This window comes from Temnothorax longispinosus, chromosome 5 (genome assembly GCF_030848805.1).
Source record: "Temnothorax longispinosus isolate EJ_2023e chromosome 5, Tlon_JGU_v1, whole genome shotgun sequence".
NCBI classification, from domain to species: domain Eukaryota; kingdom Metazoa; phylum Arthropoda; class Insecta; order Hymenoptera; family Formicidae; genus Temnothorax; species Temnothorax longispinosus.
This window is the reverse complement of record NC_092362.1, coordinates 4419749-4442081: the sequence shown is the minus strand read 5'-3', so window position 1 is coordinate 4442081 and position 22333 is coordinate 4419749. Positions and strand designations below refer to the sequence as shown.

Sequence of the window (22333 nt, the reverse complement as noted above, 5' to 3'; positions counted from 1 at the left end):
AGAAAATATTCCAGAAAATGTTTAAATATAAAAAAAATGAGTAAGTTAGTATCGCGCAAATATTTAGATACTATTTTTGTATACATTTATCTAGATTGTCTCTTACAAACATTAAGTGTGTCTCCGTCAAAATGTCTGGTTTTACTTTAAATCTTCATATTCGTTAGTTGCTAATTGTCATTACTCATTCATAAGTGTAATTCGAATGTACTAAAATAATATCAAGTACATATACGTGATCCGCAATTGAAACTGAATATAAATTACAAATTAAAACTTCGTCATTTACACATTGTGATAAATTAATTTTGCTAACTAATTTTGTCATTCTATTTCTGTAGCAGCATGCACCAATGCCATTAATAAATGACAAAGCAATTTTTTAAGATTAAGTAATTAATATCTGAAAAATTCTACATCTAAAGTTACGGATCATTTACATTATTTTATTTAAATAAAATTAAAAAGCCTAAAGTAATAATCAAATAAAAAGGCATCATCTTATTCATGATTAATTGCAAATGTTAAATATTTTATCCTCGACGTCCTCGACATTCTCTTGGACGAAAATATTTATTCCGCTAGTGATCAAGAGCTAATTCCTATTGCTATAACTAGCGTCGCTTTTTTTAATTAATTTAAGCCTGCCGCCGCGTCGTTAACACCGACACCCCGATGGTGGTGCAAAGGGATGTCGATTCCTCGTTCCATTTCGTTAGTGGGTCACGTCCATCGATCAGTATCGTCTGCGAGAGAATTGAACGCGTGTCGTCGTGCTCCGATATAGAAAACTTGCGTTGATGATTTTTCACGCCCCGCTTTCGTTTACGAAAAATCGAACAACGAACAACGGTGGGCGTTAAACCCGAAAGGCGAAATACTATAGCTTGGGCGATTGATTAACAGCGATTTCCGTTTACCTCGGTAGGATCGAAGGGACTGTTTGCGGTCTCCTTTTACAAAAGAAATGTTTGCTGTAGATTTGTGATAGGTACCTTCGAGATCCGCGTCTGCGGATGAAACGGGTCGACCCATTTTTGGCGTGTTAGCTTCCTCGATTACCGCAAGTGCTGATTGCTCATTAAATCGATTACCGTGAGGTTTGGAACGTTCGATCTGATTGGAACGTTTGGTCAAAATCCAATTACACGGTTATCCGATATCAAGTAATAGTCGTAATAATAGTCGTAAAAAATTGTCAATTATTCCTTCGCGTTTATTATATTATTTTCTGTACGTTGAGAGAATTAAATCGTCGCAGATAATTTTCAATTTCGATACGAAAAAAAAAATCTCTGTGTAGTCTTGCACGGAATGGTGGTCTACTGAGTGAATAATAATTCGCGTAGGTAATCATATTCCAATCGTGAAATAATTGATCCGATAACCGATGAAAGCTTTCACACAGGTCTTTCGTACTTCCAAGCCATTAATATCGGTAAATATTTGAACAACTTGATTGTGAGTTTACTGTGTGGAAGTAGCAATCATTTACCTCGACAACAATCCGAGTGTATTTGCTTGCTCATCGATCAGATAGAGCGATATTAAACGTCGCTAATGTACCTGAGATACAAATATAAGGATGCGATGTCGAAACTGAATTATTCTTAGCTTGGAAGTGCACAGAAATTGAGCGCAGCGATCTAATTAGCAAGCAAAAGAATTGGATCAGGATGCTATTCCCTTTGTTACTCTTTTAATAAAGAGAATGGCTCAGTTTTTTCTCTTTCTGGCATTTTATTCAATATTGTAAAATAAAATTAAAGTTAATCAAAACAAACTAATACTATTCAATATTTTAAAAAGCTTTATATATATGTGAATTTATAACAACGTTGTTTCGTAATAATTAATTTGGTAATTAATAATTGCAGCACACTTCTATGCCTTCGTCCGTCGATAATTTCAAAAAGGGCTTTCCACGTGGTTACCTTTAAAGATCTGTTTTCTCAAAACGGGGGAGGGGGGCCAGGTTTATTCCCTCGAAGGATTTATCACGAATTTTGTTAACGCAAATATTTGTAATTTTTCGTAATCGTCGTCACACTTTGGAAATTCGATCGCGATTCTCGCGCGTTAGATCGTCGCGATCACTCTGGCGAGGATCCAGCGAGAGCCACCCGGCAGAAATGTGCGGAATTGGCGGCCCCGAGGCGACCACGCCGAGTCCCGAATCCGATCCGCATGCTACGGCGCGATCAATAACGCGGGGCGTGCACCACCACGGCGTGCCACCCTCTTCCTTGTATAATCCCGGCAGGAGTCCTCGGTCGGCGGTACCCCAGCTGACCTTCGCAAATCACGCGTGATGCCGTACAGCACGCAAATTTCCACGAGTGCACGGGGATAACGCACCGCGGTCACGTGAGTCTACCCCAACAATCAGTTCCTTTCTTCCTTTCGCACGAATCTGTCCGCGCGCGATTGCTGTAGTGCACGTTAATTGTTCTATTGTTTCGAAAACATTTTGGACACTAAAATAAATTGCCAAAGACGGGCTAATGAAAAAGAATACACCATCGACCTTTTCCTCTGGAAATTTTAGCGCAACTCAGTTTCGAGGAAAACTTTTCTGAACATCGAAAAGGGTAGCACCTCCACGGTGAAAAAAGCCTCCTGTTCGAAGGATATGTACACTATAAAGGAGGAAATGTGGGGAAAGTGCAAAAAAACGTATAAAGCTTTTGGAAAGCCAGCTCGGTTCCCAAACACGAGACAAAGTAAATTTTATCGCTGCACTCGGGACTCCGGCGGTTCTCACCGTCCAATTCAATTTACGGTCGCAATGCACCGCCGCTCGACGCTTTCCGGGTCGTAAACGCGCCGCTGCACAGAATAATATTTGAAGAATTTCTTTCGAAACTTCGAAGAGGCCTGCCATTTGTTAGCTTAATACTTAGCGAACCTCCTATTTCATCAAAAAGTATCAAAACTATCACTTGCGGAAAATGAGCTCTTTGCCCAAGTACATTATTCAGAAATAATAATATCAAACACATTTTTTCAGACTTTTAGCAGTTTTTATGTTTTCTTATTCAGAGTAATCGCAGAGTCTCATCGTGTTTCAACTCTACTAAAATATATAAAATTATGGTTTTTAATTTCAATATAACAAAAGATGGAACCCATCATATAAACATGAGAAGAACACATCAATATTTTCAAATATCAACGCAAAAACTTTTCAAAACGAAACAAAACTTATCTAAAAGTCTAAAAGTCAAATAAAACTTACATAGTATTTCGGCAAACTAAAAGCAAAGGATAGTTTTGATAAAAATAAACTGAAAATCCAAGGATTTCAGATTTTTTCAAACAGATTCTTTTTATTTCTTTTAAGTTTTCAATTCAACATAGAAGTTTTGAGAAACATATCTCGCGACAGGGTTCTTTTCCTCCCTCCGATTGTGCTCGGAGCTGCTGCCGCTACTCGGTACCCAGAAATAATTCGCCCCTGATTCGAGACATAACTATTGACGATGAGTCTGCGACGTGCGAGGGAGCGAAGCCGCCGCGCACCACGTGCGCCCGAAAATAGCTGCATGCATCCCGGTGGTGGCGGGAAAGGGAAAACTGCACCGCTCGATTATCGGGAGTGTGTGCACTTAGCGTTTCGCCAGATAAACGGTGAACGAGGAGAAATTTATCTGTTTCACCCCCCTCGATCGCAAACGTCGTCAGCAACAGCTCGTCGCGATAAAAGGCCTCGCGATGCATTTCCGCGCGAACGAATCAATCCCCGCGTGTATACATGAGCATCCTAATTGAACTAAAATTGATAACATTATCGTCCTGTCACGTGAAGAAATAAGTCGAGCGTGCTATCGCTCGGAGTTTCGTTTCATCAGCGTGACCCAGAAAAACCGCTGTCGAAGAGCAGCAGTCGCGTTCGTCGGTTTCGCCGAGTTATCTCGAGGCATAAGCACGTTGCGGCGGCTTCCGTTTCCTGTTTTCACACCGAGGGCTAACTACGATAAAATACGTATCCTGCCGCGGCGCGTTTTGCGGATTTGTGCGAAGCCGTTCGCGGCAAAACTCGTCCGCCACAAGCACGATAATTTTGCACGAATAATCGTATGCAAATTGCATGTGTGCACATGCGGAAGTGCACCGCCGGGTAGGGTCTGCGCGATGAGAAAAAAAAAACTCGCAACTTAGCCAACAATCTAAATACATACTTCAACATAAAGCGTGTCTTCTCATGCATTATTTTTTAACGATAATCTCTCAATTTAAAGGCAATTTTCCCGCAATAAAAGTATCAAAGTTATATTTTGCGAGCTGTGAGCGATTCGAAGAAAGAATCTGTCAAAAATTCGAGGAGCTGAATTGATCATTACGTTCTTAATTTTAGGTGGAGTCCGATTTTAATACGATTCTAAGAGAATTTTCCAAGAGGAGAAACCTGGAAAACCTGAATTGAAAAAAGATGTGCTACTAAATAATGACATGTCTCTATATTTCAAATTGATTGATCGCATAATTGACAATCCACAGTTACAAAAATAATACACGAGAAGCAAGATATTTTATACAGTTGCGTATTTTTTAATTATCTTATTTGCAGATCTTTATAGAATTATTGTCTTTTATAAAAGTGAAGTAAAATGTAAAGATTGAAAAATCCTTGCATTGTGCAATAATTCCGTTGAAATAGAGAAGTTTTATTCTTGCGAATAATTCTTATCATCTTAATAATTTTTTCAGGAATTTCTTCCGAGTTCATACGACGTAAAAGATCACAATCACGTTCTGCTCTTTATAATCTTTAAATTGAATCTAACACCACATATCGTGCCTGCTTTTTTCTTCGTTGGATATTTGTCAATACGAACAGTTGAATGACCTGAACGCAATTAGTAGTTCTATCGTTAAAGTCCCGACAGAGTAACGAGGTGAAAATTTCATTGGACGCTGCGAAGTTTCGTTGCAGTGCTAACGTCGCATTATCATACATTTGATACCGCTAAACAGACTGCAGCTCGTTTTCGTAATGCGCGTTGCGGCAAGAGCAGCCGAGCCGCGCGTAAGAAGTGCGTTCAACGAGATGTCGAAAGATCCGCGACAGCAGTTTTAATCTTTCAGCGTGGCATGGCGGTATGGGTGACGACGAGAGCGGTTTATCACCGCTCAGAAGATCGACGCGCGTAGCATTCCGCGGCTCTTTTTTTCACCTTGCACCACGGAGCGGCGCGGCGGCATCACGCATTGTCCCTGGATATTTATTATTCCTGGCTGGGCGTTTCCGGTTTTTGTCAGCCGCGCAGGAAGCACGGCGTTATTCCGTACACACGAGCGATCTATCGAGCCCACCCTATCGATCACGTCGTGTGCCGATAATGCTCATTGTATCGGATTTGTATACCTCACTCGAATGGAAAACGTTCTTTCTCCGTTCTCGTATTCCGAACCAGCGAGGTGTATACGTATCTCAAGTAAACAATCTCTAAAAACTGCAGAAAGTGTCGCGCATGCATCACGTCGTCCATTTAACTTCTCCTTAGCTTCTCCTCCCAGAGCTTATACGCGCACGCACACGTAATAATATTCTATTCTAATTCTTGTATATAATATTTAACTTATTAAAACTTTTTGACAATATTTTAATTATAAATATTTAATATTGCAGGTAACAATAATAATTAATTATAATTAATATGATATTACAGATAACAATAATAATTAATTATAAACATATTCTAGTTTGAATAAAATTTAATATATTTTAGATTGCTTTCAATAGCCAATGATATGAGACGACATTAGGAATAACACACGCAAAAATAATATAATTAAAACGCCAATAATGATAGGAGCTTAAAAAAAATGTCAAATTTTTGTTTTTCTCGCCCTTTCCTTCGCGCTCTCAGCTATATACGATTTCGCAAATAAATTACTCACATTCGTGTAGAAGTCCACTTCTTTGTAAGGATTCACAGCCACCAGTATGGATCCCGTGTACGTCTGTGGTAACGTCTGCGTTAAGGAATATAATAACTCGAATAGCACTTAATAAATATAAATATTCATATTGCCGGTCTGCGTTGAATATTAATAACGTTATATCACTTGTTCAGCGGGGAAAGTACATGACATTTTCCTGCCGCTGATATTTTTCCGCGTTCATAGCCACGATGCGCCCCTCGCATCACAATGCACCGATACAAGTGGGCATATAAGTGGGCGATAAATGAAGAGACAGAGGCGCGAATCGGGCTAAAAACGCGTGACCTTTTTAACGTTCGCTCCAGTCGCGATATCACGCTCGCGATTCCGAGCAAACTCTATTTTATGGAGCGCGAACGGGAAGTTGCGCCAATCCGTTTTTACTGCTCGCCCTATAAAAGAGAGAAAACTCTCTCGAAGGCGAATGAAGCGTGTAACGCCGTATCTATTTACCGAGTTATTCAGGCATGCACTTTCTCTCTATATAATATTCCTTGAATAATTTGAAAATAATATTCTTTCAGCGGTTATTTCAGTGCAGTCTGATTTGTCTGACAATTTTCATATTTCCAAATCTCAAATAGCTCGGAATTTTCCTTGAAAATCCGCTTGAAATTCCACGGTTCTATATGATTTCATCTAATTTCACTTTTACTTTTGATCTCTTATTATTAGTTCGGGTCAATGTCTCGACGCTTTTGTTAAAGAAACATGAAGTTTGAGTTGATTAAACTGTCAAAATTCAACGATCTATTTTACAACCATTCACATGTGATATGAATTGCAATAAAACCGTTCTTAGTATAGAAAAATAATAACGGGCTATAAGATAGGTTTGGAATTGCGTCGCGCGGCTTCAGGATCGAGAATATCAGCAAAGAAATCTCCAGAGAGATAGAGCGCAGAGCTCTGCCGTAAGCTCGATCCCTTGCATAATAACTCGAGGATGACATGCTTTCGCCGAGGGAGAGAGCTCAGTAATGACGTCACGCTCGGGGGCGACCTATAGGGGGTATGACTCATGGCTGAATGCCACACCGTTAGCGAAAAGGGGGCCAGTACACCTATAACCGTACCACCCTTCGGCAACATTTGAGACGAGTTAGGGTGCTGATCTACGCCCGAAAGTTCGAAACTCGTTCTGGCTCGATGGTAGGGTGATTATTGTACTCCCTGTCCTGCGGGTTACCATTTAAAAAATGTCCAGCATTTATAAATCAAACAAATAATTAAATCCATATTTCCAAAACTATATCTACAAATATCTATAAAGAATATCTTTTTCTATAGTAAAGAATTATTTTTAAAGTTACAATGAAGAATTGGAGACAGAAAGAGAATTACATAAGAATAAAAAATCCGGTGTGTGATTTGAAAAAGTTATACACTGAATATTATAATTTTATTGATAATACTAATTGTTATTATTGTTAAGATCAGTTATGTATATCTCTCTATGTATAAAGTTATATAAAATAGTGAAGAATATATCCCTCCTTTCATGCTGCTTTAGTGCTTTCTTTTCTTCTTCGTATAACTTAAGTGTTTCGTATATATAAGACAGTTTGCTTGCTTACTTTTTTATACTTTGTGTTTATACTTTATTTATATTACGTGTACCTTGTTCTTTATTTTAGAACAAGCCTGAACACGTATATTATCAACGCGCGTTCGCGTATAGAGGCTATCAACCCTTGTGGTGATTATAGTTTCCAGCTAGAGCCTCCGGTCCAAAAGCTCTATCGAAACGAAACCCCATCATTACCGACAAGGGCTTAACAATTTAATTAACCCCTTGAGTAACCGCGTCTCGCGTCGCCCATAGGTAGCTTCTTGGTTTACGCTCTCGCCGCGCGCCGTAATAAAATCAAGCTTAATTACAAACGGCCTGTCCATCTGCCGAGAAGTTTATCCGTAGCGGACAAAAAGTGGAACGATAGCTCCGTCGTTTTTTCGCGTCGCAACAATCTCTAACTCTCCAATTAATTTCAACAAGGAAATTTTGATCAGAACTCTTAATTCTTTCCCGCGATATTGCTGTCGTATCCCGAAACTATGCAGCGTTGTAATTAACTTCTGCCATACTTCAAATACGCGTTATCTGCGGATCACGGAATATTCCGCGTTTTCCGGAGTACTCCGTGTTCTCGGAACTCCGGTTATTAATATGCCGGCGCATGCAGATAATCATCCAAATCGAAATATTCAACCCGGAATATTCCGTAAACCGTGAATCGTCGGAGCTAAAAATCTAGAACATTTTGTGACCCGTAAATAACGTGTTTCTAACGAGATACGCGATCGAAATCTGCAAACCGACAAGTATCATCGAAGAGAAAGAGAGAATCCGAGATAACGCTCTATTAAACAAAGAGAAGGCATCTTTTACTTCCGATTTTTTCGATATGTTACATGCAAAAAATATATGTGATTATCATATAATTTCGGGGTTAGATATATTTTATTTGTAATATTATTAAACGGATACAAATGCACATCGTATTTGTTACAAATAAAGTTTTTAATGAAATTATATCAAAGTCGAAGTATAATAAAATCATCGCCAGTAGCTTCAATATCCCTTTTCCACTTAAAAAATCATTTTTTAACTACCCTTTTCAAAAAATTCCGGATATTTCAATTTAAATCAACGTAGGTAATTGTTAATAGCAAACGTGACAAACTTTTTGTCATGGAAATGACTTTTATAAAAATCAAAATATTAAGAAAGCTATTACTTTCATATCTAAATTTACATGTTATTTTTACGAAAACACCTCGACTGAACATAAAGCAACAAAGAGAACAACATAACATAAGCTTGAATGGCAAATTCCTTCAATCGAATCATTCGAATGAGAAGGTTTATTCGAACGGTTTCTCTCTTCTCTCTGAATGGTCCTTTCAATTTGGGGGCAAAACGAACGATTAAGCGATTTGAGGCAATAATAGCTGCGGGGTGACGGGTCTGGCTAGAAGGTGGGATGTCGGTTGCATTTTAATTTAGCCGAGCGTGCAAGATCAGAGAGTGGGGCTCGAGAGTGCAGCTTCGTCGATGAACCGGATGTCGTATACGTTCCTTTGCGCGTGTTTTTTTCCACGTGCGCCTCGGCCGTCTCCTCCCCACGTTCGCGCGCAGACACAGATGCCCGCATGTGTGAAGGGGGTAGCTCGCTCTCATTAACCTCTCGCGCTGGCGGAGCGCCCTTAGCCGACTTGAATTGCACTCGTCGCGGGGGACGGAAACGGGACGGAGAAAAACGGACGGGACGATCTCTCGTGTGCGTCTCTATTACCGGGAATACGAGAGAGAGTAGAGAAAGAGAGAGAAAAAAATAAAAAAGAACAAGAGACACACGGCGACGAGAGCGGGAGAGTGAATGTCTAGGGGATCGCGAAAGAGTTCATCGATGCGAGAAAATTAGGCCACTCGCTCTGGAAAGGGTTAAGTTGCCTGGAAGTTGCCGGGAAAGCTGAGCGGTAAGAAAAGCGTTTAATTATCACACACGGTGGATGACTGAATGATTTCGGTCGTTGGTTTCTTGACCCCTTATCCGAGCGACCTACTTTTGCGACGAGAAAACGGAATTCACATATCCGTTGCTACTGTGACATTTTTGAATATATTAACAGGCTCTTAATTTATCACTTCCTGCCTCTGTAAAATAATTAATATACCGTATCGATAATAAGTAATGAGTCACGCTGGGTCAGTTTTTTTTTTTAGAAGTTTGATCTATGCTCTCATGTTTTTCTTTAATTTACGAATATTTTTGTATAATATTTATAAATTGTAAATAACATATTTTTATCAATTTTTATTGAATTTCGAAACTTATTACAAGTATAATGATTTTTTAATCAATATCTAATATTTTGCATATTTTTTATGGATTCGAGTGGCGAAATTTCATGATACAATTTTAGTGAATTAAATTTCTATTTTAAAATAAATAAACAATAATATTAAAATAAACGACATTAGTAAATATCAATAAGAAAACTGTGTAGATTCGCGTGATTTTTGTTCACGACTCAGGCTGCGTCCCGATATTCACTGCCAGTACTGAAAATCTATAGTTTACGTTACGTGCGCTATAGATCTTCAGATACTGGCAATGAATATCGGAACGCAGCCTGAACGTGTAGTTTCGAACGCGCTTGATGCCTACAGCAAGAGCTGTCTTTACCAGCTGCGAATCTCGTTTGCGCCCGCGACGGCGGCGCGGCGATAAGAAGTGCTCGGTGACGAGGATTCGAAAAGGCCGAGGGATCCCGAACGACCGCTTTACGAGACGTTTAATTTTTCGATTACGTCAGGCGGCAAAAAGTGAGCGTCGACATGTGTATACATGTGTGTAGTGGTAACCAGGCAGAGCTATTGGCTTTTCTAGGAAACAAGTTCCATTACTTGCGCAACCCCTTCGGAGATTGGATACTTTCCAATTAAGAATTTCACGTAAAGATCGCAACAAAATTAAAAATTACTTTAAACTTTACGTCTCGACACTTTCATTATTAAATAGGAATAATAGCGCAGTCCACTCTCTCTAACACAATTACAATTTCGCCGATTAATTTAGAAAACATAATTTTTGGAGTATTTCTAGAGGTACAAATAATCGAACAACTAATTAAAAACGTGTTATTTTATTGACAATTATGTACTGCGTTCCCTGCGATTTTACGGACATTTATTCGGTCTTATATCGTTTCCATTTAACGGAAGATTATATATAGTCTAGTCTAAGTATATCGTCGCACACGCTATTCGCATTGCATGTAGGAAGTGTCCACTAACGAGTGGATTGCCGACGACCTAAATCGCGTGTTTGAATTCCGGTGGCTAATTGGTCAATTGAAGCAAATAGTTGTAGATTTTCGGCCCTTCAACACATCGAGCGTCGCGAGATTTCGCAATTACCGAGGCTGTAATATTCGCAAATCTCATTCATATACGTATTAAACGCGAGCGGGTGTCTTAAAAAATTTGCATTCAATAGAAAGTCGATTGAATGAGATAACAATATTAATTGTTGAAGATTATATGTATTTATCATCACATTAGACATATGCAAAACGGAATGTAGCATCCGATGTTGATTTTCTGTACGTCAGTATCACGCTCCGTGTTAATTTCACTAAATACACTGTCCATCTCGAAGTTAATTCCAGACATTGACTCTAGATATAACTCCTAGTGTAACATCGTTGCGATTAATATGCAAGATTTTAATTTGACTTTTTCCATTTTGTTCTACAATTTCCATACTTTTATTTTATTATCAGATTGGATCCTCGATTGGATAATACACGTTATCTCGATCAAACAATCTCCATTTAAAATAACAGTGACCGATTATTTCATTGATGAAGCTAAAAAAACGCGCCTAGATTTAGTTACCGATCCACGAATCGTTTCTGGTAGTCGGTTAAGGTATAAGAGGAAAGGGTTGACAGTGGGTCGCATATCGTTGGGTCGTTGGCGAACCCAAGCCAATGAGAGATGAATGGGTCTGACCCTGGGGTGATTCGCCAGCTGACTGAGATCGTCATAGCAACGCGACAACCTAGGAGCGACCCTGCCCACCCCTGCAATATTCATACGCGTCCCTCTCGTGCCATCTCCCTCGGCCGATTCATTTTTTTTCTCTCCCTCTACCATTCGCCGCAATCTCTCCTTTTCCAGGCGAAATCGGTTAATCTCTCGTCGCCCATCTATACCCATTTCTCTATTCGTTTGTCTAATTCGAACGAAGATACAACTGAACGGAACCGCAGAAATATTACGCTCGGGCTCATAATTCGCATACTCAGGACGAAAGTACTCAATCTCTGAATTTTATCGACAGTCAAGTAATATTGAAATAAACGAAATCATCACATTTTTCCGATTTTGTTTGATTTTGTTCGATTGCTTTTAAATACTTTTGCTCGTATCTGCTACATAAGTTTGTTCTCAAATTTTTAGATTATAAAATTTGTCAAAGATAAATATTACGTCATAATTATCGCAAGATTACTTTTATTTGCTTCACGTAAATAAAGCATTTACAGGAGGGAAAAAAATGTGGAACTATTTAGAAAGAATTCCATTTTAGAAATCATTTTGTAACATCTCGAGTCATTGCGACTTTAGTAATACCTACTTTAAGTATCAAAGTAATACAAAAATAATTTTTGCACCGAACGCAAAGTGCGAATGCGAACTTACGTGTATAACTATAGATCGTAAGAAAATAAAGGATACGTATATCTGGTCCCTACTGTAACGAACTTGAAGATTCCGATTGATACCGATCTCGTCGATATCGCTGATGACTGTCATGTCCGGCACGCCGCATTCAGGGCTTGAGCCTGAAAAATAGAAAGAGAAAGATATACTGTAAGAAACAATTGTGAGAGAAAAGATTTTAAAGCATTAAAACCCTTATTCAACCATACCCGTATACTTTTCAAAGTTTTCTTTTTACGATATAGATATTCCTGTGATTGTTTAACATTGATTATTGGCCTTGAAAAAGTTAAACATTGAAACTTGACACGCTAACAGTCAGTAAATAAACATAATTAGGAAAATGATGAAATTAAAACTGTTAATGGTTATTCAAAGATATATATTTGCTGATTGCTCGGCACTTCTGGCTAATATCGAATTTCATTTCGATTACATTCCTGGGGTGAAGTCACACATCAAAGGGAAACCGTGCTTGACCACCTGTTGTCCGACAAGTGACAATTATACTGCTCCGAAGGTGAACAACTTTTCATTAATTCTTTAATGTCAGGTTTTATAAAATTTTTGTAGCTTATTTATAAAACATTCTCTCTATAATTTTCTTGTTATTCATACCTCAAGATAATCGACAGATCAATCTTAGAATACGAAAGGAATTTAAATTCCTCCTAATTTTAATTACATCCTGAAAAAAGACAAATCTCGCGTTTTTATTACATATCCATGAAATTAAGTATCGTGAATTACAAGGCCAATTTGTGGCAAATATATTTGACACAGTTGATCATTATCCTGTCAGATTTTGCTCTTCCGTATCCCGAAGTTAATTCGCGACGATAATGTGCAACACGAAACGAGCCAGAAACACACACACACACACACACACAAGAGAATCAATCATCATGGTGCGCTTCGTCTTGACCGCGGCGGTAGCCCACGCGCCGGCGGCGAAGAATCGAGTTTGGCGATTCGCAGGTGCGACCCGGCGCACTTATGCATCCGCGACTATATACACTCGATCACACCTGCGCTGTCCAGCTGCCGCATCGTAATTTCAAGGTCGCGATTAACGGGAATCTGCACGTGGACCGACCCGCGGCTGACTATCAGCGAATTTCGCGATTGGATCGGCAAGGAGTCGATATGCAAATCAATTGTGCAGCTGCTTTCTTCAAGGCATTAAGGAATTAATCTCATTTAGAAAAGCAAATTAAACGATAAGAGTGATAAAATCGATATTACAAATTATGACTAATTAATATGACATAGTTTGATAATGACGTCAAGCTAAACAGTAGCAATAGTGATTCAAGAATTTATTAGTTGGATTTAACGTATGTATGTCGGTTTAACAGTACATTAATTATTAATTTAATACGATTAATGTATAATCGCGTTAAATTTATAATAAAGTGATATTAATTGTATAAATAAGAGCTATATCTGGATGCTGATATTTAGATAATTTAATTAGTTAGGGATATCAATGATAATAAACAAAAACTCGCATCTATCAAGCGTATTCTAAAATTCTCGCAAAGTTTATCGAAATTCGTGTGTTAATATTCCAATTTACAAGAATTTGCAATTTTCCTATAGTGTAACTTTCATTCTCTCTTTATGTTCCTGTGCGCTCATTTCTATTCAACGATAAAACGATGCATCATTTTTTCCCCAACGGCGAATCTCCATCCGTTTCCTGAACACCAGGAAACCGAAGGACATCCGGTTAAAGATTCACATAAAAATAAAACTTCTTCTATCTCACGTGTGATGCGTTCTAATTTTAATAAAATTCTATGATTATCGTGATAAGATATTAAATTAAATTACGATCAGTGATAAAGTTACATTTAAAAAATAGCAAATAAAATCTATCTACAATGTTAATACCAGATGTGTGCATTTAGAGGTGAATATACATATAACGAGAATATCGGCGATGATTGCATTTAAAAATCCGATACACATCATTCCCTGTTAACTAAATATCCAATAAAGTCACACGAATAATTTTCCCAACCAATATCCTATATGTCGTTAAAAAACTATCCTTTCTATTGTGAGATAAATCTCTATCGTCATTATTTATTCCAATTTCGAAACCGCTTCGTGGAATCACGGTCGATCGATTCTCGGGACATGAAGAAACATAAATTGCGCGTGTGAGATTGGAGTAAGCTGAGAAAATGTTGTGCAGAACAAAGAGCAGTCACGAACGACTGGCAACCGGGAGAGAAAATTAAAATGCACAACTGGCACGGGTGCCCACATGGCGCAACGTAGTTATACCGTCGTGTGCGCACGTATATAATGTGTGTATGTGTGTGTGTATGGCGGTATTATATAGAAAGGAGCATAATTCACGCACGGGCTTAGGGCCGGCAGGACACGCGCCTTGGATCCGCGTGACGGAAGGGAGGATACGCGTAAAGTTCTGCGTGCCGTTTGTCGTATCCCAGAGGCGATAAAACGTTCAGTTTATATACACAGAGTATATCAGAATTCACTCGGGCGTATCAGTTTCCTCTGTTAAGAATTCCTCGATAAATCCGATTACCTACTGATATTTTCCTAGCGGAAATTCGCCGTCCCAAAAGCCGAATGCAATTTTTTTTATTTATGTATAAACGTTATCTTGTGGACGTGATCAAATTAAGCCAAATTGCGAGAGATACATCAGATACATATCTAAGGATCTTAAAATGATCTCATATATCTGTACTACAGTATAACTCAATTTAATCTAACTTGTCATTGCTCGCAACTTAATTTAATCTAATTTTAATAGAGCCTCTTAATTACAAAGCTTCGCATTAAGATTTCAGTATAATAAGCCCGCTTTTGGAAGTGACGAAGTGGGAAGGAGAAGATATACCCATTTTCTCAAAACTCTTAACTCGCAAAATGTATAAAAATATTAATTTGCTGACCAACAACTGAATAATTCCGTTATTAGGTCACCATAACGATCACGTTCTTCAAACTCCAGCCAAGATTCCAGAAATTAATCAGTTAATTTATATGTTGAGCGAAAGCGCGTGTGTAATCAATGCCGGATGACGAAGAAACTAGTTCTACATAGTCATTTTTACGATGTAGGTACACGAAACGAAACACGCGATGATTCATTTTAAATGCATACCAGAATACCGAGGAAACCTGCTCCATCGAAATGTCATACCGATGACTCATTGGCCCGAGATCTCGACGATTACGCGGATATATCTCTTCGGGGGAAAGTTTCTCGCGTCGCCGCGATCGTATACCGAATCCAACTTCCTGGAGTTCTGGCGAGAGAACCATGAGAAATAACATCGACGATCGCAATCAGTGGGATTCCCCGCGAATGTCTCACTATCATCCACAAAAACTAGATTCCGTCACAAACGAGGTATACATTAATTACAATTAATTATGTTTATTATTATGTTATTTTTTATTAGCGTTTATTATGTTAATTAGTATGTTTATCATCTCTCTGTGTACGTATGTATATCTGTCGTGAATATCATCATTTATATCAGAGATAATTTCTGTTTCGTTTCACACTCCTTGTCTCTCTTTTGTGCGCATATACAAAATTTATACGTTAAAAAATAAAATTAAATCAAATCGAAACTGACGAAGAGAGATAAAACAAAGTTATTATTTCCACAAAGCTTAATTCGCAATACCTCCCCCCCTGTAATTTGCCAATTCGTTAATAATACGTTTCATTGAATTGTTCTAATTTATTTTTTACGACATTAATACACCGGAATATTTCTCCTTCCAAATGCACTTCCAACGGAACTCGTTTCAACATTAAACAAAATAAATTATCGTTCTTTATAAATACTTTGAATGTTTATTATATTATATAATATAATTTCTCGCGTTTTTTCTTAAATTTTGGATAAATATCTTATTTTATTTTAATCTTTTGAGATCTATGTATAACAACGACATAACTATGCCATTCATTGTACGAAGGGGGAATTTCCAGCGAACCAAAATGTCATCTCAATCTAATCGTATATATGAAATAATAAATATTCGAATAGTTTCCTCTGTGTAATCTATATTGTCTTCTATGTAAATGTCTTATCCTTGGCAAACATTGAGAAAAACCTATACGTAAATCGAGCGAAATAAATAGCATCAAAAAAAGAAAGACGTGTGTTAATTCATAAATTACAATTGGCAATACACGTGTACAAACATGTACGCAAACATATACGTACAAAACATATTACACGCAGACTTTTTACGTTGCGCTGTCGTAATCGCGCATTTCACATTGCGGCGCCTTTTTGGAGTGTGACTGGCTGCTTTGTGCTCGCGACGAAAGGCCAGCACCGCGAATGTATATGTGTATATCATAAAGTATATACTATAAGTGACTTTATCAGCTGCGCTGATATCTTCGATAGACGCGTTACGGATGCCGATCGTATGTACACTCGAGTTTAACGCTTCGTCAAGAAACCTCTTCGCGATCTTGCATCGCCTATCAATCGAGCTTTGCACGCAGATTTTTTCATCATAAAAACACTGAAATATTTGTACATTTAATTCGACATAAACGTAAAGTCAAACAGATTGTAATTGCGATACCTTCCAACGTTAACGATTGCAATTAATAATGGCGATATTAATTAACAGCGATATTCGGAGGGGTAAAAGTCATAGTGGTGTAAGTCAAATTTTTTTAAATTTTTTTTCGCGTGCATAGATGCAATCTATACAATATATAAATTGCATCTATATGCACACGAAAAAATATTTTTTAAAATTTGACTTACACCACTGGTGCGGTTTTTACCCCTCCATTTGTTGTTTTAAAATGCAGTAACAAAATATCGAGCAGGACTTCTGTCCCGTGTAATCGAATGTTGTTAAATCTTTGCGACTGTTGTATCACGCACGTTTTTTCTTTCATCGCGGTGATCTACAGCGACTACCTCGCAGCGACGCGGCGGTGTGGAGCAACCACGCTGGTCGTTGCTCTCGTGAACCCGTGAACTACGGTGGGATTTTTTCTTCCCACCGTCGCGTCGTCGTGTTCCCTTGACTTCTTCGTTCGAGCGTGCACGGGTACGCGTACGAGCGCGGAGCGTTTAGACCGCGAGCGGGACACGCGAGGAGGACGGAGATTACGCGAGGGCGCGAATCGATTGAGCGTCGAACCGGCGAAAGTCGCCGCGAACTTGACATCGTAGCAGTCAGAGGTCTGCTGCCGGGTTTACGCTCACATGTCGCTGTCACGCTGTCACGCTGCTCGCGATGACAATCGATATGGGAAACGACCCTCGATCGCGCTAACAGATGTTCGGTCGAAGGTGACTTTTAAATTTTTAAAGCGGAAAGGCAAGGCGTAGGTTTAATCGCGGCTTAAGCTTTCTCTACAGACGCGGGGCGTCTGCCGCGCTTCGATTTTAACGATCGATTCTCTAATTTCAGACTCGACGTTTACTTATTGTTAGTGAAAAAGTTTAGAAAAATAATCCTTAATTGCAATTTTTTCCATCAGTTCAGTTTTCAATATCACGTATAATATCTCTGTAAATATACATATATATCGCGCTTTAAATTAAAATTTTACTACACACTGTGGTGTCTACAAATTCGTGGTGTCAAGTTATACTCAATTTGAGTAATTTTTAACTGTTCCTATAGATCGCCACTTCTCTTACTCAATATGTCGTTAATTTAACTAAACCAATGGAATTGAAATAATACCGTTTTATCTGAAAATAATAAATTTCGACATACAAGATTAAAAATAACAAAATGTCACTTAACTCAAGGTATTAATTTAAATTTTATCTATTAATATTTAACAGTGCGGTTTGCTCAAAACTGACTAAAAGACTCTAATTCCATTGTTTATCTGTTCGTCTGAAACTTAGTTCGCGAAGACTTAGTCCCTTTCCGCTTATAACTCGGGAAAACTACGGATTTCCCGAATTCAGTGGCGAGAGTATAAACATCGGAGAAACGTCGTGGTGAGCGACGAGACGAACGGCCACGATGAGAAACGCCCGCCTGTTCGATCAGTAGGTATGCCGAAAGCGAACGAGAGGGAGGAGCGGAACTGAGAAGTGGTCGTCGCGAGTGTTTTCGCGGTCGACAGGCGAATCGAGTCGTTATTAAGCTCCTTTAGTCCTTCTAACGCTTCGCCGTAACAACATAAATACCGCAATACTTCCCACTATTCAATAAAAAAGTAATTACCGCGTTATACCTAACAATCTAGGACTCCATTAGTGACCATAATTTTGTCGACAATCGTAGCAGAACGTTATCGAATCGCGAAAGCGAATTGTAGAGACTGAAATAAATTTTTTATCACATACACAGAGAGCGAATAATTAATTACCGCTGCAGCAGCTGCAATTTAATTACTGCAAATTGATAATAATAAGTATAAGTTTGTCGACATTTCCAAGTCTTTGTAGGACATCACGTGAGAATGCTGTTTCAATTAAGCGAAGGTTTTTTTTACAAACAAGAGAAACGTTTGACGTTAAAATTCCTTCGTTGGAATTAGTTCGCGCTCCGAAGGACGACGCGTTGGTATTACGTCTCTTATCAAGACTACATGGGAGCTTTCCGGCAAGCGACACAAGTCGACACAAGTGTCATTCTATCTTTCTTTTTTGGCAATGAGTAACAAAACGACACTTGTGTCGGATTTGTGTCGCTTGCATGCTGAAAAGCTCCCATTATCTATTATTTTCAAAAAGAAGAGGGATGAAAGGATAAGGGTAGGCAGAAACGGGTGTGTAGAAAGTACGCGCTACGCCGCGGACTACATTGTTATGATCGAGCTGCACCACCCAGTGTGGCACCCACCCGTTCTGCACCCACCCCTCTCTCTCTCTCTCTCTCTCTCTCTCTCTCTCTCTTTCTCTCTCTCCGGAGGTCGACGACGTACGCCTACGAAGGAGGCGTCGCGACGGCGACGAGAAATTACGCGCGTTATCGCCTCCGGACACGTTCGGGGCGGGGGCGACGACGGATATGCATACACACCACCGAGAAGGCAACGGCGGAGGGAAGGACGAAAGCGAGGAATAAGGAGCGCGGTGACCGGGCGGCCAGACGAGGGGGGGAGGGAAAAAAAGAAGGGGAGCGAAAACTCACCCTGCGATGCGAAGTGCTTGGTGACCATGTTGATGCGCGCGTGGCTCTTCTCGCTGCTCCGAAATTCAGACCGTCATATCCACCTCCGCGGCGCGCGGCGACGACCCCTCGACGCGCACAACTGTAGGGGGCGAGACGGGGGAGGGAGGGGGTCCAGCGGCGTATCCCGGCGGGCGAGAGCGCGAGTATGTACGAGGGTAACTGCACACTACTACCCCCGCCGCGAACGGCTAGACGCGAAACGGGGCAGACAGCCGGGGGGGTAACGCCGAGACGAGGGGGGCCTGTCTCGCCCTGTCAGAGAATCACATGTTCGCGTTTTTACAAGTTCACCGCATCCCCGGTGTGCCTCCTCCTCGAGGGCTCGCGGGAAAGAAGTATAGGCGAGCGACGAGCGCGAGACGGGGGGGGAGGAGGAGGAGGAGTAAGGAGTATCACCTTTCGCGCACCACCACCACCACCACTGCCCACCGTCGACACACGCACGCACAGAGCCCACTACCCGCCACCCGCGCACGCGTTTACCCCTGGCACCGAGAACGAGCGACGCCGACACACGTGCCCGACAGTTGCTACCCAACTGACGCGGCTCACCCGGCTCACGACTACGACGACCGTCCGCGATCCCCGAGCCGATCCGCGCTCTCCCGCCGCACCACCCCTTCTCGGTTCCGTTCCGCTCCGGGTCCCCGGACTCCCCGGCTGGCGCCTCCGACGGTTCGTGACGCGCCGCCTGGAGTCGGCCCTTTTCGGAGCGTTCTCCGAACGCTCGCGAGCGAGTGCCGCCAGCTGTGTGGACGCTGTGGACCTCGACAGGCGACCGACTCAACCGGCAAAAGCGGAGATTATATGATAAAATCACAGATTAATAGAAATCTGTGATTGTGATAAAATGCACGCTTTTACCCTATCACTTTTGATATGTTTCATTTTGAATGTGTTATAGAATTAAAATAAGAAACATATATTTTTTAATAAGAGAAACATATATTTTTTAAATAAGCAGTGTTCTTAGATAAAAAAATCGTTTAAACTCTTTTAAAGAAACCGACTTTTTTATTTCTATAATTGTAAGTATGTCGTGAAAAGATATTTAAAAATGTTTTAAGCAAAAGTCTTGATTTTTTTAAAGTACTTAATTATTCAAATTTTTCTAAAATATTGTATTTTTAAAAATTGGAAAAAGTATACAAAATTCACACACTATTATTATTATTATTATTATTATAGGCTAGAGATCAATATCCAGTTCAGACCACAAATTAAATGGCTTGTCCCTTTAAATTGTATATATTATAATGATCTTATTTCACTTATTATTTTTCAAAATATCTCCTGCATATTTCCTTGTAAGAAAAAGCAGTGTTCAGAGAATTTGCGAGTGATGGTCTGCCTTCCTAGAAACCTGCCATTGAATAAGAACGACGTTAAATTTGTCTTAGACACGTACCTATATGAGCCACCGGAAGAACATCCGGTGTGTCTAAAGTCTAAAGTATTCGGTACATGTATTACATTATTGTCGATGGATTTTCTTAATTAATTTTATTTTTAGCCAGATTAATTATGCGGTTTATAAATATAAAAGGGAATAATTGTAAAAAAATAAAAAAGCGAAAAAAGCAAAATCTCTTGCACGTGATATTTTAGCTAGCGTTTTTCTCGAAAACAGAACACTTCGCTAACAACAGATTCGAGCGTCGTAAACAATTTTCATTCTACAATTTAAGTTTTTTTCGAGATAGCGTGTTCTCTTTACGATTAAAGATATATAAGCGCAGAAACATGCATCACAATTAAGTTGTCGAATGATTTGGAAGATGGCGGTCGCGTGTATCCTCCGTTTCCCTTTCTGCGATAGGTAAACAGGTTTCTTCATCAGGAATTATATCCGTATTCACCGACTTTCAGGCGTCTTTGTTAGACGTCGTTGAGATTCGTTTCTGACTCGTTTCCGCACGCGTGCCTACGGCCTGCATTAGCATACATGAGCGATGCGACATTATGCGGTCAATGGCAGGACCGCCGGGACATCATCCCGCCGACCATCATCATCCCGCGACCGTATTTAGTCTTCCGGAAGTGCGCTGCGCGCCTAAATACAATCCGCGCGACGCGATTACGTCAACACCTGATCGGTTGCGAATCACTATGCGCAACCATGTACGCGGATAACCGCGTAGTTGCAAGGCTCTCGCGATTTACCGTTCGTGTCTTCTCGCTAAGACGATGGAACAGCGATTTCTTCGATATCTTGAATTTTTTATCCAAATAAATGTTTCTTAAATACCTTTAAAAGCTAGGTTGTAGACCAGCACTTATGACTGCACTAAAACTTTATTTCCTTTTCGCTTTCGCTAAATTTCAAACATTATATTTCCTCAGTCAGCACGTATGTTTAAAAGACACCGTATAAGAACACGTCTTTAAGTGCTGGTCTACAACCTTGCTTTAAAGGGTATTTAAGCTCTAAGCCGTAAGGAATTGACCAATCACAATCGAGTATTCTTTTCACATTCCATTGTGATTGGTCAATTTCTTACGGTTTAGAGCTTAATATCCTTTAAAGCAAGGTTGTAGACCAACACTAAGGTGTCTTTTAAATACGTATGTTTAAGATGTCTTAAAAATGTCTTAAAGGTGTCTTTACGACGTTTTTTGAGCTCACTTTATAAGTACAAAGAATATATACTAATTTAGCTGTAAAAAAAAAAACAGATCTACCATCGAGCTATACAAAGCAGACTCTTCTTTCGTCCCGAGAGTAACTTTTATGCTTTAAAAATTCGATTGCTCTATTCTAGGTTCTGACATTCTCGCGCTGTCATGTAATTTTTTTTTTCGTCAAGCCGGCAGGTGGACGTTGCGGCTTGGTCTCGCCGACCTCCCTGGGCTTGGCAACAAGACGACGACGCGAATTCTCGCCGCGACCGCCGTTATACACGGTCGAAAAACCGCAGAGCGATTCGATTCGGTGATCTTTGCTGGCGTGGGTGGCGCGGCTCGGCCTTCTCC

The 22333-nt window shown here is 39.9% G+C and overlaps 1 protein-coding gene across 2 annotated transcripts in view; it reads right to left on the bottom strand.

Annotated features, from left to right (window-relative positions):
* Myo81f (Myosin 81F) overlaps positions 1 to 19982 on the bottom strand; it is a 36516-nt gene extending 16534 nt beyond the window's left edge. Inside the window, exons 1-3 of one of the 2 annotated variants that reach the window (XM_071779385.1) lie at positions 19319 to 19982; positions 12200 to 12306; positions 5905 to 5967 (exon numbers count right to left, since the gene is read on the bottom strand). In XM_071779385.1, coding sequence (XP_071635486.1) covers positions 5905 to 5967; positions 12200 to 12306; positions 19319 to 19346 — 198 coding nt within the window. In that variant the 5' untranslated portion in view covers positions 19347 to 19982. The remainder of the gene's footprint in view (positions 1 to 5904; positions 5968 to 12199; positions 12307 to 19318) is intronic. The other variant, XM_071779384.1, reaches the window with a different exon arrangement.
* Between the last annotated feature and the right edge of the window lie 2351 nt (positions 19983 to 22333).